The sequence below is a fragment of the Callorhinus ursinus genome, unplaced genomic scaffold, assembly GCF_003265705.2.
Source record: "Callorhinus ursinus isolate GAN/ISIS: 27379988/994484 unplaced genomic scaffold, GSC_fseal_2.0 scaffold30, whole genome shotgun sequence".
Classification (NCBI taxonomy): Eukaryota; Metazoa; Chordata; class Mammalia; order Carnivora; family Otariidae; genus Callorhinus; species Callorhinus ursinus.
Window position 1 is genome coordinate 1,656,975 of NW_027397092.1, and position 16,082 is coordinate 1,673,056.

The 16,082-nt window shown below is 42.4% G+C and overlaps 1 protein-coding gene across 1 annotated transcript; it reads right to left on the reverse strand.

The window, feature by feature from the left end:
• Window positions 1-932: 932 nt before the first annotated feature.
• TMED7 (transmembrane p24 trafficking protein 7) lies at window positions 933-13,140 on the reverse strand. Its single transcript, XM_025860777.2, has 3 exons — window positions 12,651-13,140; window positions 7,889-8,134; window positions 933-3,963 (listed from the first exon to the last, which is right to left on the reverse strand). The coding sequence occupies exons 1-3, from the start codon at window positions 12,840-12,842 to the stop codon at window positions 3,727-3,729; spliced, it is 675 nt and encodes a 224-aa protein (XP_025716562.1). The 5' UTR covers window positions 12,843-13,140; the 3' UTR covers window positions 933-3,726.
• Window positions 13,141-16,082: the final 2,942 nt, after the last annotated feature.

The window sequence follows — 16,082 nt, forward strand, 5'->3', positions numbered from 1 at the left end:
ATAAAATCCTTTGTGTGAGGTCACACAACCATAATTTGAACTTGGCTGTGACTCCAACGCCAAAAAACCCTGAAGTGCCATTGAGCTGTACCAAAATCAAGATAGCTAAGCCTTCCGAGATCTACCCTTAACCAGTGTAAGGCGGTGCTGCACAGTGGCTGGAGAGGGCTCTGGAGCTGGACTGCCACGGGTCACACCGCTGCTGCTCACGACTGAGATATAGGAAGGTTCCTTAACCTGTCTATGCCTCCATCTCCTCATCTGTGAAATGGGAAGAATATCCTTAGTTCATGGGATTATCGCAAAGATGAAACGTGTCGACACAAGTAAAATACTTAGCATAGCACCTGGCACGGGGTAAGCATTCAATAAATACTGATCTATGTTTGCTGTTCCTTCTCTGCTACTTTTGTCGAATTTTGCCCAGGAACCAGGATGTCCCCTATGACTGCATTATGAAGGGAAAGAAAAAAACCCAAGGAGACTTGGTATTGAAAAACCTAAGATTAATTTACTTAAAAAAAAAAAAAAAACCACAAAAACGATGAGCTTTTTAGAGAACTGAGGGTTTAACTCCTTTTCACCTGAACTTTCAGTAAGAAATGCACAAAGTTAAAAAGGAGGTAGTTTAGAGGTGGTCTTCCTCTTCTTTATCTTTCTTGGCCAGCCCCTGAGATGTTTAAATGAAATACCAAATAAAAATCACTCTCTCAGGGGACCTGGGTGGCTCAGTTGGTTGAGCATCTGTCTCTTGATTTCGGCTCAGGTCACGATCTCAGGGTTGTGAGATTGAGCCCTTTGGGCTCCACGCTGGGTGTGGAGCCTACTTAAAAAAAAAAAAAAAAAATCACTCTCGCTACAAACTGTACCCAAGCTGCAAGTTTGTAAGGAGCTTTAAAAAGACAAATCCTGACAGAAACAAATGAAGTCAGTTTGTTGAAAGATTGTTTTTTTATTCTACAAGAATTGATTGGTGCAATCCTGGAGAACCAACATGTGTTCAGAGAAATTTTTCTTTCCAAAAGTAAATGAAACCCCCCTTGGAATTATTTATATATTAACTTGTTTAATTTTTTAAAACAATAGTCATAGGGTCTGCTTTGTCCTATTTAACTATAAATGTTACACATTTACAAACTGAAGCAAAAGTAGATGTACAGAGATTTAAATGAAACCTTTCAAAGAATAAAATTGCTTTTCAGTTCACTCTATTTTCAAAGCTGATTATCACATCAGTCAGGATGAAAGCTGTGAACCACAAACCATTTGTTTTATAGAAAAAAGACTGTTTAGATTATTAGCAAAGTAATATCTTAAAATGGATCTTCACACAGTTGAAATTTTAGTAATAAACTTGTGTGTCAAGTCCCTTTCCATTATTTATTTTACTTTAAAAATATATACAGCTAGTGATGTTAAATATATATTCTGAGCCATCTGTCTAAACATAAATATTTGGGAAATTCAAACTGTTCCAACAAGTCATGAAAGGATTAAAGAAAAAAGATGAGCTACAAATTATATAGTAGGAGGAAGAAAGAAAACAGGCCTTAACATTTAGGTCTGGATAGAGATGTATTTTCTAATTTACATATACATACCCGGTTGAGTATAGACTGCCATCAAACTTGAACCAGTTACATACAGACTAGATTAAGCCTGTACTATTTTCTACAGCGGGTAACAGTGGTGATTTCAGAAATTTTAACCGACCTCAATAGTTTCATCAAAAGTTATTTGTAGTAATAGTCTAGTATCATCAAGTTTTGATAGGCACAGATCAGATGACATTACCTATGCTCACTCTGTGCACTGATGATACCTGACTCTGCCTCATTATGGTGTTAAGTGTCCGAAGTCAACAGAGCAGACAGGTAGCCAGAGAGAAGGACACGGGATGCATGCCCGTGCTTATCAATCACAATAACGCTAGTGCTGAAAATGTGCAAAACTTTATCTAGAGGGACACTTAGAAAGCTGCAGGACAACTCCACTGCAAGAACCCAAATAGGGAAATCTGCAAAATCTGAGAGTTCCAGTTCCTGATACACAGTTTAAGGAGTTGCTATTTGGTCTTGGAAATTTTTAGAATTCAAGGGTTGAAAATGGTTCGTCCCTTGCTACACTGTGGCAACTGAAATTAGCAAGCATGACAACTATGAATTTGTTCTGCTCTTACAGGAAGAAGTGTATATGCTTTTTGAAGACAGTTAAAGACGGCTTAGCATTAAGAGTTAACTTCTAGTCCACAGTGATTTGAACTGCTATTCTATTCTAGCTATGTGCTACTTACCAGAATCTCTACAATAGGGCAGTCTTGCTCAGCACTCATCACTCTTGGGTGGGGGAGGGAGGCAGGGCAAAAAGCAGTTGCAATTTTTTTTTTTTTTTAACAGCAGAAAAGCTTTAAATACTTATAGAGTTTCTCACTTGTCTTGTATTCTCTTCTGGAATACCTGAACAAATCTGACAAATCGATCAGCTCAGTCTACACAAGTTATAAAATACAAACACAGTCTAAACCCTATAGTGTACAGAATATGCACTGTTTAATAATCATTAAATGCAGTACAATCGATGAAGATCATCAAATAAGAAACACGGCATTCTAAAGTTTCAAATCATCTTAGGGTGGCTAACCAGAGATTGTACAAATTACATGTACAAGACAAAAACCAAAAACCAAACCAAAACAAAAAAGAAAGAAAAAAACCAAAGAAACTAACTTCTCAGTGCATCACACCCATCAGGATAAAATATATGGCACTTTTACAATACGAATATTACAACTGTTAATTTAAGCGGGGAATGACTCAGACACTGAAGCCACATTAGGGCACGAACCGGCCAATCAAAATGTTAAAATAAAACAGACCACCTTTTTTCTTTGTAAAAGCACTGAAAATGTCATAATGTGCAGATAACTCGCTGAGACTTTTCTCATTTCATTTGCCTCCCACTATAGAATCTTAAGTTGTTCTGTAGTTACTCTACCTGTTTTAACAGTCTGATTTTTAAGGCTTGTATAAACTGTTATGCTATCGAAACATACTATTTTCTCTGTGGTTAAGAATGTCTTCAGGAAAAAAAGAATGTATCTGCTTATAAATCATAGAATAAACACACAAAAAACCAAAAATCTGACATTTTCCAAGCTAGCACGAAATAAATTTTACCACGATGCATCAATTTAAAATTATATCAGTATTAACTAACGTTTCTTAACTGACGTTTCCACGGTGGCTCCCCCCACCCCCAAATTAAAACAGTGCAGAATAGGGCCTGGGCTACAGTTAATCACTTTTGGTTTTCTGAAAAACAAAACTGTACTATAAACAATTAAAAGGCAATTTTCTTCCTCCACAACACACAGATATTAAATTGAAGGTTTTTAAAATATCCACTACCTATAAGAAAAGTACTTTTAAATGGCTAAAAGAAATCAAAATACCAGTTTAGTGTGCAAAGAGTAGATAGAAACAACTGAGATCATTGGTGCTGACTATTGAACATGGGGAGCCCAAAGTAAGTTCCGAAGTTTTTCTACCTTTACAAATAAAAAAAGGTGTCCTTTCCACAGCTTGGGGATATGCACTGTACATCCCCCCCAACAAGTGTATGAGTAAGGTTTAAAAATGTTGCCAATATCAAGTTCTTCGGTACCTAAAATTAATTAGAGGACAGCAATATTATGGTGGCAATGGTGCGTCAATTCTCAAAACGTAGTTAGGATCCAACTCGAGTTGTGGTGGTTCTTTTATCTGAGAAAAAGCTTTTCAGGAGAAATACCTGCCCTATGCTGACCACCAGGAGAATGAGGGCTTCCCCTACGGACCAGTAGGCCACTCTGGTATTTAGGTCTTCCGCTCGGCTTCGGCCTTGAGCTTCTCTCAAACGGAAATGAGTCTGATAGTCGATGACCGACTTTAGAGCTTCATGAATGGAGACACAGGCAGATTCCATCTAAAGAGAAAGATTTCCAGTTAGTATGGGTAATTCATCTTTCCATTTGATCTCCATTCCTCATATGATCAGCCTGCTACTGAAGCGGAACTCGCGTGCTCACGCATGTAGGCCCGCGGTGCTAGCAACGCCGTCCTCGCGGCCATCCCCACTAGGACGACTGGTAAGGCCAGAGACTCGGCGAGGCGGCGGCTTGCCCCACCTTGGAAAGTCACAGCTATGGCACCTGTAAGGTACCAGATGGAACGCCGAGCCAACAGTAGCAGAAACACTTAGCGGTCACAGTTGGCGGTTACAGAATTTCAAGTTCAGATTCTTGCATGAAGAAGAATTAGGAAGACAAGAATGGCAGGCCGGTAAATTTGATGAATAAGAAGAATACAAATCAAAGCCCAGATACATGCAAAAAAACCCAAGTAGGACACAAAAATAGATTTATTCAAAGTTATTAACTATTTTAAAAGCAGAGGAGTCTGAGAGTGATAGGTCAGAGCATCAATGTCTTTGTTTTTTAATTTACCAATCTGCTAAACATGTCTATGTCTCCTCCCTTCGGCCAGTCAACTGAGCCAATACCACTGTTCTCAGGGGGAAGAAGTTTCAGTTTCACGGTGTCATCAGTCTGTGTCTTCATCTGACAGCACCTTACCTTTCTACACATTCATCACATGATCTGCTTTGGGAAGGGTTTTTAACACAGCACAGTGTAGTGGTTTTCTACTGCTGAAAACTTAATCCTAGTGATGAAATACTCTATTATTATACTTATTCTACATCACAAACCATATATTAAGAATTTTTAAAATGATCTGAGGGTTTTTTCCCCTCATCACTAAGGAAGGAGCATATACTGTGCACAGCCATACAAAAGAAAAATATTTTTATGACACAGGACAGTGACGAGGACCACTGAGTGTGGGAAGCAGGGGGAGGAAGGTGGTGAACGTTACTGTTTTCCTGTATTCTGGAAAATTCTCCAGTGACGTTTATCTTAGCAACCTTACAACGTTCCTTTCTGCTCCTCTCTCTCCTTTTGGACCCCAACATCGTTAAGCTAAGTCAGTCACTATAATACCTGTATGTCACAAAGTTATTTGGACTCACGTCTCCTCAAGTGTTTATAACTTTTACAGCTTCTTCCCTCCTTTTACTAATAAATCCAAAGAATCTCTCAAAAGATTCTGGGAATATTTTTTTCCTGCCTTAATTTTAGTGAAGGAATATAGACACTAGAAAAGAATTCAAACGTTTAATAAAGTTCTGTCAAAGTATGAAAGAAATCATTTATAAAAAGTCATTAAAACGCTTCTAAAAAGTGCGAGAAATTATGTGGCCCACAAATTCCATGTACCTCTTGGGATACTCGAACGTTTCTGCTGTTCTTGTTTTGTTTAGGCCCTTCGGAATCAAATATTAGCAGAGCTGTCCTGAAATGACTGACTTCTAATTTGTGGGAGGGGGCTACAGAGGTGCTTCCAGCCGATCTCTACTTTCCATGCATTCTCAGAGTGGTGAGTGGTACTAACCCTGGAAGTATGCATAAAAGCAAGGATCTGACACAAATTCAGAATGTTTTGGGATTCCCTGAAGCCCAGCCTGGAGTGAGGGTTAAGAAGTGAGTGCTGGATGAAAGAAAATCACAGAAATTAAGGGAATAATTGCATGGATTCATATAATTTTTGAGACAGAAAACACAGGGAAAAAAGGCAAACGCTAAGCGGAACTGTTCGTATTCAAGTTCATATTCCAAAGAGCACAGTACAACAAAGCCTCACGTTAGTAACACGCACATGGCTAATCTTGTCTCACCAACACATATTCCTCACCCGTTTTCCTCCCCGCTCCAACTAATTGAAGGCAAATCCCTTGTGTGTTACCATCTCAGTGATACTCTTACACTTTACACTCATTTCTGAAAGGCAACGCTGAAAAGTGTAACCCTGGGAGGATTATCACACATCAAAGCATCAAAAATAGTTTTTAAAATTTTTCAATAGAAATTTAACGTTCAAAGTTCCCCAAATATCTTAAAAAAGTTGTTTCCAAATCGGAACCCAAAGAGCTCCGACACAATCATTGGCTGATGTGTCTTTTAAGTCTTCTTAATCTTTAGGTTCTCTTTCGGCTTCTTTCCCTTCCCGTCTGTTGAAGAAATGGGTCCTCCGTCCCGCAGCATTTCCAACTTCCTGGGTTTTGCTGACCGTATCCCCATGGCCTTCCTCCATCCTGTTTTTCTTATGAACTGGTAGTTGGAGCAAGAGACTTGGAAGGGACTCAGATGCAATGTTCTGGGTGGGAACACCTCCCGGGCAATGTTGTGTACTTCATTAATGCGAAGACACACAGAAGACACACAATGCCTAGTCATCTCTCCATCTGGAAATGGTCATTAGGTTTAGGTGGTATCAGTGTGATCCCGTCACTATAAACCTCCCCTCAGCCTTTCACGGCGTGGTTTTAGCAGTGACCGGTAATCACGGTCTACTCCAGATCTATCGTCTTATTAATAGGTGAAAAATGGTGATTTACAACAACTCTATAATTTTTCTGCATTTACCAGCTGGTAATTTTTTTCTATTTCAAGGTGTGAACAGCTGCTTTTTAAGTATCACTACCGTATGAGGGACTTACTAGCTTTTGAAAGGAGAAAAATAAGACTAAGATTAAAAAATGTGAGATGAATAAAGAAGATTAATGGATACTGACTGCTTTATTACCATGCATTCCTTGTATTTACCTATTAAGGTTTTTAGGGCAAGCTACCTTCTTATTCAAATTAAAATTCATGAAGGTTAAGTCATAAACAAAGGCCCCAAAGAAAAATCTTTTTACAAAGTGAAGTGCCACTCATACAGGATGCCAAAACACGAGGGAACATTTCTAAAAGTATTAGCATGAATACATCCTGTTAATGCTCACAGGAGGTTTAGGAATTAAGGGTCTTATACATTATTCAAAACTGCCTCTACCACCACGTGATTTTGGCCAACAGACTAACTAGAACCTGGGAAGAATGAAATACCAGTTTAAGGTCCGAACAAGTAGGTGGTAAATAATTCCTCTGGATATGTAATTGAGAGTCTTTTAGATAAAATCTAAGCTCCGACTATATTTAAACTGGAAATTAAAGAGCTCTTCTTATCCACTGAGCAGCATCTGTCCATCGACTTTAAATTTCTTTCCTTATCCTTCTCTCTTTAAGGTCTTCTTCAAAATAAAATCCAATCTATCTTTACTTTTCCTCTATTTTTTTTTTAAAGATTGATTTATTTATTTTAGAGATGGCAGGGCAGAAGGAGAGATTATTCAAGCAGACTCCCCGCCAAGCACGGAGCCGGGAGCCCAGCTCGGGGCTCAATCCCGGGACCCTGAGATCAGGACCTGAGCCAAAATCAAGAGTCAACTGCTTAACCAAATGAGCCACCCAGGCACCCTTTAACTATTTTTTGTTAGATGACTTACCACTAATCCTTAATATTTTATTTTAAGTTACAGCAAACATTCTAACAGCAGTGTGAATGGACACTAAATCCTGGTCTAACACTACCCTGTGGCATATTTACGTATCAGTTAAGGCACCATTTTGTTTCCAGTTACAGCAACCTGCCAGGTTATGAAGTCGTATCCCTCCATGACTTCAGAATGCGGGAGCATGTCCAGTCTTCCTAAATGTCCTTTCCCATTGAAGCGACCCTCCTATTTCAAGGCTTATTTTCTTTACACTTAAAAGTTCATAAAATCCTTCAACAGTGGTTTTCACCAAAAAAGTCCAAAGTTCTCTGCGAAATGCTTAATCTAAAAGAATTAAGACAGATCTTAAAGACTGGGTAAAAGTCTCAAAATTCTGCATTCATAAGTTAAGGCATATTAATTTACGCTCCCCCCCTCTTTAAACACACTACTATATTGCTGACATTTTATTTACCTGGGTAAGAGCACTGACTCGGTTCTCACTAGGAAACAAAGGTGGGTCCTCTCCAACTTGAAAATCAAAATAGACGGTTTTGTGTGTGAAAGTAGAAAATTCATTGCTGAAACAAAATTTGTATGTCCCATTTTTGGAGGCTGTGAAGGTAAAGCTATCATACTGTTTCTTCATCTCTTTGTATAACACATTACCATCGGGATCTTCTAACCGACAGTCTACATCATAGTGACCGCCAGTAATCACCTATGGAGAGAGAGAGAGGAAAAAGGTAAGACATCACGGCAACTAACAAGTTTGAGAAAGCAATCAGATTTCCTGTTAAAATGACAATAGGCTATAGGCAAAGGACTTTCCCTATCACAGGCAATTTTACACTTTTTCTTTCTAGCAATGGATGGAATTTGGGAGGCAGATGTCAGTTCAAGCTTTAGAGAAACGGAACAAATTTCCTTGTGACAGCTTACATCACTTGATTCTCCCAAGGACCCTACAAGAGAGGGTTTTCACCCTCCCATCTGACAAGCTGAGAAACGGAGTTAAGATAAGCACCCTACCCAAGATAGCTCATCTAGCAAAAGGCGAGGCAGAACCTGAAGTCCAAAGTCAGACTCTTGACCCTTAAGCTCACTGCCATGTGATATTTTCCCTCCCCAAATTTTCTTCCCTGGTTTCCTCTCTGTACCATCCAAGCACACACGGACAGTGCGGTGAAGTAGGAACGTAGATTGGTCCTTGGCATGCCACCCAAGCATGTTTCTATTATAGAACTTCAACTCATTTCACTGCCAAATAACAAAAGGTTTGTTTCGTAAGTGCTTCTATAGGTCAGTTATATGGAATTTGATACACATTTTGTTTTGAACTACATTATGAACTGAATAGGCTTGTGGGCTATTCAAAGAGTTTATCATTATTTTATAAACTTGTTCCCCAGGGAAACATTAAGGACTAAACTATATTGTTTGTATACTTGTGATTAAAACAAAAACAAAACAGAACAAAACAAAAGCAAACAAATCTTCCACTTATCTGGAAAGCTTGTACCTTAGGGCAAGCACATGTGAAAGGAAAGCCAGGGGTAAAGGAAATGTTCTGAAGAGGATTCTGGAGCTGTTTTGAAGGGCTCATGTTTAATCAGTTACAGTTTATAGGCCACTGGGGTTGCACAGAAGCAGGGGAGGGAGATTTTTCTGGAGGTAACAGGACAGGCATAGTCAGAAAAGGACTAGGGAGGAGAGAGGCCTCCTTATGGGAGCAAGAATTAAGCGGGAAGAGAGAGGGAGGAACATAGGAAAGAAGGGGCGCTGGCTGCAAAGTTGGGAATGATATGAGAGACGTGGGTTTGAGGGCTGAGATGGGGAGAGCGCACAAGCCTGTACTTTCAGGTTTGAACCCTCTTGGTTAGCGTAATACTGACATTCTAGGTCTGTAGGACAGAGATTAAACTTTGCACTTCAAAGAAGGACTGGCTGCTAATGTGACCTCTTGTCACTTAGGAGACAGGATGGATAACTGAACTAACTACAACACTGTGATAATTAAATGAAGTATAATTATGGACTTAGAGAACTGCAAAAATATGCAAATATTAACATACGGATATAATGTTTTGACATAAAAATGGTCATAACAATTGGGCATTTACCACTTCTCCAAATGTCAACCACCTTTCCTCCAGGTGAAAACCATGACTTCATTTTGTTCACGTGTGGCCACTGTACTTTGAGTCGTCAAATGTGTACACAAACGGAAGAGGACCAGAATTGATCACCATGCCACTTTTCCTCCATCAAACTTTAAAACAAATAATCTTATTTCAGATAAAAACTACCCCTTCACAATCTGCCTGGTCACGGAAATTAGAAACTGGGAATCATCCCAAACTAAGTGTCCCTACTTGTCCAGTTCTCACAGAAATCTCCTGACGTTACTGCCTCTCTCAAATTCACCCTCTCTCTTCCATTCCTAATCCACAGCCTAGACAGGACTAAAGCCACAACTTCCTAAAAGGTCTTCCCACAACCTGATCTCTCCTCCCTCTAACCCCGGGGTTTGTTCTCCACCTCAGCTCCCTTAGGGCTGGATAATTCTTTGCGGGGGTTGGGCAGCCTCTCTGGTTTCCATCCTCCAGATGCCAGCAACACCCCCCCACATGTCTGGGGGGGGCAATCTCCCCACCTCCCCATTTGCTTAAAACCTTTTCTCAATTCCTGTGGCCTCCAGAAAAATCCAAACCTGTTAACAATGCCACACCACTCCTCTGCACCTCCTTCAAGGTAGCCTCGGCACCTCTTCTATACCCTTCCTGACTCTGTGTTCCAAAAATAGCAGAGTGAACAAGTCTTTGTTCTACACCCGCACGAACAGCAGCAGGTTAAACAGGTCCTGTCTGCTAAAGAATCAGGACCCACAATGACAATACTTACCAATTTACAGCTTATCACAGGAAAAGAATATAAACTACCAGAGTCAAAAGCTGTCTCACAGAAAGAGGTTGGAAGGTTAGGTGTGGTCCTTTGTCCTCCCTCTCTGAGGACTGGAGCCGGACACAGACTCTCGGATTAGGAACCACTCAAGTGTGCAAGGAACACCTTGGAACCAGGGAGCCCAAAATCGAGGACTGGCTGGGTTTTTTTCTATTTTGCTGGTCACATCGACATATTCCTACCATGGAACCAGTCTCAACAGCACGGCCTTTTCGGGGGGCAGTTTCACCAAGACTGTTTCATCATCAATCTATTACCAATAACCAGTTATGACAAAATGGTAGGAACCACCCCTAAAGCCCCTGGACCCACAGTTACAATGCAACACACTGTATTTCAGTGTGGGCTCAAGCTGATTTCCGGAATTGAGTCTCACAAACTACCGGCCTAGGATGTCCTTTCCCCTCTGCCATCTTGTAGAGTAACTCCTGTTTCTCCTAGACACAACTCAAACATCAGCCCCTCTGCCACCTTTCCCTGATGACCCCTTCGCCTCTGGCCAGCACTGTACCGAGCGTGCACTTTCACTGTTGCATTTAATACTGTCTGACTGTAATGTGTCCATGGAAGCTCCCGGAGGTCAAGGTCAGTCTTATTGATCTTTGGGAGGTGCTGTATATAATAAAGGAGTTAAGAATTTAACCTGGTACTGCATACTGCTGCATTCTGCTACTGGCTAAGTTTTGTGACCTTGGGTTTACAGCTTTCAAAGCCTCAGCTTCATAAGTAAAAAAGAAATAAGAACTGTATCTATTTTCTATGGAGTTGTCCTGAGAATTAAGTAACATACCTAAAATACTTGGCATACTGTCTGCTACATAACAGATGCTAATTTTTTTTAGCCCGGAATAGTAGTGGTAGTATTCTCAGCACCAAGCACAGCGTCTGACGCTGACACCTGAAATACACTCACACTTTTATATTACAATTCCTGCTATCTTGTTTTCTGTCCCCTGGCTCTAATCCATGAAGTTAAACAAAACCGAAGGGTGATCCTTAGCCTCGCTCCCTTCGCTCACAGAAGCCGAACCATCACCAAGTCCTGTTGATTTCACCTACGAACTTCTCTCCAATCCCTTCACTTTTCTCCTTCCCCACAGCTCCCACCCTAGAAGCCTGGACCACTCTAATAGGCTGTCTTCCACAGCCACTCCACTGCACAGCTTACAGCCCTCTGAGGGCTTTCCCATCTCTTAGGAAAAACTAAAATCCTTAACTAGGCCAGCAAGGCACATGGTCTGGCCCCTGACCTCCCTTCCTCCAGCTCCTTATTCCCAACTATCCTGGATCTCTCGATGGTCCTCAAGTACCCAGTCACTCTTGCAAAAGTCACTCTTCCCTCACCCCCTTACCAAGGTATTTACAACCAATCCTTTAGAGGTGAGCTTAAAATCACTTCTAAAGGAAGCCCTCATCGATCCCAAAGATCAGACCATTTTATCTCCTATTTTCTGCTCTTAAAACACAGTCCTGACGAATGAACAGGTACTGAGACAAGGGAAGGATGAGTAGGGAATCAGAAATGACGGCAGTGACCCAATCTATTTGGACCACTTCTGTAATCACCAGCACCTACCGCTCAACGGCTGCTCACACATGTTAAGTCAGTCTACCAAGAAAAACAGAAATAAAGACTGTTGTAACAAACTTAAGAAACCACATTCTGTGAAATAAAGTTTGTTTTCTATAAAATCCCAAAGACAAAAAGGGGCCTCTCACTGATCACAGCCCTTTGAAGAACGAAGTGTTCTACGCTACACCTTTGGCAGGTGTTCCATCCAATGGAGCTCTGCCCATGACAGGGGACAGAATTCACCAAAAGTCCTAGGAACGTCAATGGAAAAACTGAAAAGCAGTGGAATGAGATATTGGCAGTACTTCGAATCTGATTAAAGTGGAGGTGGGGGTCAGAGAGAGTAGGGGTCCGGACACTGAGCACCACCGCACAGGAAGAACTTTTTTTTTTTTTTTAAAGGAGAGTCTTCTAAGGAGGAAAGTTCAATAGGCGTTAAAACGAAAGGCATTAGAGCATGGAAGGAAAAGTCACAGCCACAGGAAGCATTTCTGGGATTCACTCATCTTCCTATCTGGTCTAAAATGGCTCTCGCCCCAGGCTTAGAACAGGAAAGGCAAATGCCCCGCTTCGGCTACCTAGAGGTGATTCCTCAGCCAAAGCATGGAAAAACCTCAGCAAGAGGGAGTCCGCAAGCAGGCTGCAGGCCCGGCCCCGGAACCGCGAGCTGGGGCCCCTGGACTTTGAGAGCACCGAATACCTGGAACTCGAGGGTGCACTTGGTGCCCTGCGTGATGTCCTCGTAGAAACACTGCTTGGCATTGTCCGGCAGCTCGAAGGTGATCTCGGAGGCGCCGCCGGGCCCCGGCACCAGCAGCAGCAGCGCGAGCAGCCTGCAGCCCCAACGGCCCGCGGCGGCCGCCCAGCGCTGCGCGGACCCCGGCCCCGGCATCCCGAGGCGACGGCGGCGGCCTCAACGGAGCTGCGGGGAAACGCGGGGTCAGGTCTGCGCGGACTCGCCGCGCGCGGCAGGCCTCAGCCCGGGCGGCCCGCGAAGACGCACGGCAGAGTCGCTCCGAGCCTCGGAGGGATTCGGGAGGAGGGACGAGACGCTGGGTGCCGGCGAGCGGTGCGCAGGGACCGGGTCCAGGCGCCGGGAACGACCTACAGAGCAAAGATAAAGCCGGCAAAGCACGGGCGGAAAGAGGCCTGAGATGGCCGGAAGTGGGGCGAGAGCCTGGTGAAAGGGGGCGGGGCCTGAGGCACCTGCTCCAGCAACCCGGATGTGCTCTCCCCGGCAGAGGCGGAGAGGCGTTGGAGCGTGTACGTGGAAGCTCGCGAGACGTCGGCTTGGTTTCCGTCGGCGCCGGAGGTTAGGGGCGGGGCCATCGTCGTAGTGAACGTGGCGGGGCGGGGCCAGAGAAAAGGGTGGGTCCCGCTGGTGTCTAGGTGGGGCGTGCTGCCTGCAGGTACTATTGCAACCTCCCTGCGTCGGCGTTGGCTTCTGTACAATGAGGATACTACCTAACCCAGAGCATTATTACAAGGCTTCGGTACTTTCAAAAAGTACGTTACTTTTTCATATTGTAAGCACTAAGTAAGCTTTCATTAAATAAAAGTAAACATCAATTGAGCGCTCCTTATCATCAGGCACCGTGCTAAGCGTATTACACGTCTTTGGATCCTTCTGAGGATCTGGATTGAGGATCCAGAAAGTTGAGTAACTTGCCTATGATCACACCCTGGTTTATGTTGGAGTGCTTTTAAAAAATAGTACGTAATATTAATAGAAACTAACAGGTGTTGATTTCTTAAATTATACATTTTCTTGTGCATATAAACACAAATTAGGGATCATTCCGTTTTTTAAATAAATGACCAATGGTGAGGCTCATGACTTGAAGATGATCAGCAGAGGGTGGTAGAGGGCTTTGAGAGGTAAATAGAGCGAGGTGGGTAGGCGCCAGGCAGGGAAGTGAGGGAGGTGGGTGCACAGGCAGGGTGGGGGTGAGGGGTGTTGGTAAGGGGGAGATGCAGGACCTCCAGTGTCCTGGGGTGCCCAAAGCCTCCGCAGTGGGGAAGGGAGCCCTGAGGAGATAAGATTTGGAGGAGATTGCACCGTGGTGACAACTGGGCCAGAGACAGAAGCATTATTTGTGTCTATGGGAGGAAGGAAGAATGAATTTCAAAGTAGGAAACATGGGTTCTATTTTCTTTTCTTTTTTTTTTAAGATTTTATTTATTCATTTGACAGAGAGAGAGAGAGAACAAGCAGGGGGAGCAGCAGAGAGAGAGAGAGAGAGAGAGAGAGAAGCAGTTTCTCCGCTGAGCAGGGAGCCCGATCTGGGGACTCGATCCCAAGACCCTGGGATCATGACCTGAGCTGAAGGCAGACGCCCAATGGACTAAGCCACCCATGCGCCCTGGGTCCTATTTTCTAACTTGTGACTTTGCGCAAATGCACACCACCTGATAGGCAACATTTTAAAAGTGTAGCAATACCAGATGTTAGCAACATGTGGAGCAACAAGATCCCTCAGGCACCGCTAGTCCATGTGTAATGTGATACAAACCACAAACAGTGTGGCATTATCTAGCAAAGCAGGAGATATATACATATGCCTAGGAATTTCACTTTGCATATATTTTTAAGTGTACACTTTAGAGCAGTGCTTCTCAAAGTGTGCCCCAAAGACTCCTGGGAGCCTCTGAAACCCTCCCAGGGGAGTCTGAGATTATTGGCTTAGAGGCTTTTATCCATCATATATCTCAACTGAAACAACAAATAATGGATTGAAATAAAAAAGCAGGGGCTTCTGGGTGGCTCAGTCTTTGGGTGTCTGCCTTTGGCTCGGGTCCTGATCCCAGGGTCCTGGGCTCCCTGCTCAGCGGGAAGCCTGCTTCTATCTCCCACTCCCCCTGCTTGTGTTCCCTCTCTCACTGTCTCTCTCTGTCAAATAAATAAAATCTTTAAAAAAAAAAAAAAAGAAAGTAAAAAAGCAGATGAGCACCCAGCTCCTTGTATGAATCAAGACATTAAAGAGATTTACAAAAATATGCAGCAAGATCACTCACCACTAAATTTTTATTTGGAAAATATAGCTATTTTTCATTTAAAAGTGTGTTATTTATATTGACATGTATAGCGGGTTGAATTGTGTCCCTTAAAAACACATGTCTGAGTCCTAACTCCACATCTCAGTGAATGAGACCTTACTTGGAAATAGGGTGGGGTTTTTTTTGTTTTTGTTTTTGTTTTGCAGAAGTAATTAAGGATCTTGAATTGTGATCACCCTGGATCTAGGATGGTCCCTAAATACGGTGACCTGTGTCCTTATAAAAGAAAGTAGAGGGACATTACAGGCACACCAACACAGACACATGGGGAGGATGCCATGTGAAGTCAAAAGCAGAGACCGGAGTGATAGGTCTCAAGCCAAGGGATGCCAAGAATTGCCCACAGCTACCAGCAGCTAGGAGAAAGGCCTGGAACATTCTCACGAAGGAACCAACTCTGGCAACACTTTAATTTCAGACATCTGGTCTCCACGACCCCGAGAGAAGAAATTTCTGTTGTTTTAGTTCACTACATTTGTGGAAATTTGTTATGGCAGTCTCAGGAAACGATTAGAACATGTAATGGGTTTATTATTGTTATTTTAAATGAATTAGATACGAGATGTTTTTAAGCATCTCAGATCTCAATAACTTCAAATTAAAAATTTTTTTAATTACTTAATTTCATGTACTTTAATTTTTAAATTGTTAGATTCTGGGATCAAAATTTGCTTTAGGGAAATGCTCGCACAAGTATACTGGGATACATATATAAGAATATTTAAAGCCAAAGCCTAGTCATAGTCCTAAACTGGAAATACCCCAAATATCCTTAAATTGGGGTACATTCATAAAATGGGACATGACACAACAATAAGAGTGCACAGAGTATAGTTACCTAGGACGGTTTGGGGGAATCTTATAAACATAATGCAAAATAAGCTAGGCAAAAAGGAGATCGTACATACAGGCTGCCATAACATAGCATAACAGAACCGAACATAAAGGCTGACAGTAGGCATAACTAAAGGATGCTGTTTTCCCTAATATATGGTGAAATTATCCAAAGAAGTAAGGGGATGATTATCTCAAAAGTCAAGATAGTGGGGAAAGATGGGGTAATAAGGAAGAAGTA

Coding starts and splice junctions, on each gene's coding strand:
- TMED7 (XM_025860777.2), bottom strand. CDS start 12,842: ATGCCGGGGCCGGGGTCCGCGCAGCGCTGGGCGGCCGCCGCGGGCCGT. Junction 8,135..12,650: donor AGTGCACCCTCGAGTTCCAG/GTATTCGGTGCT, acceptor CTCTCTCCATAG/GTGATTACTGGCGGTCACTA. Junction 3,964..7,888: donor GAGTCAGTGCTCTTACCCAG/GTAAATAAAATG, acceptor CTTTCTCTTTAG/ATGGAATCTGCCTGTGTCTC.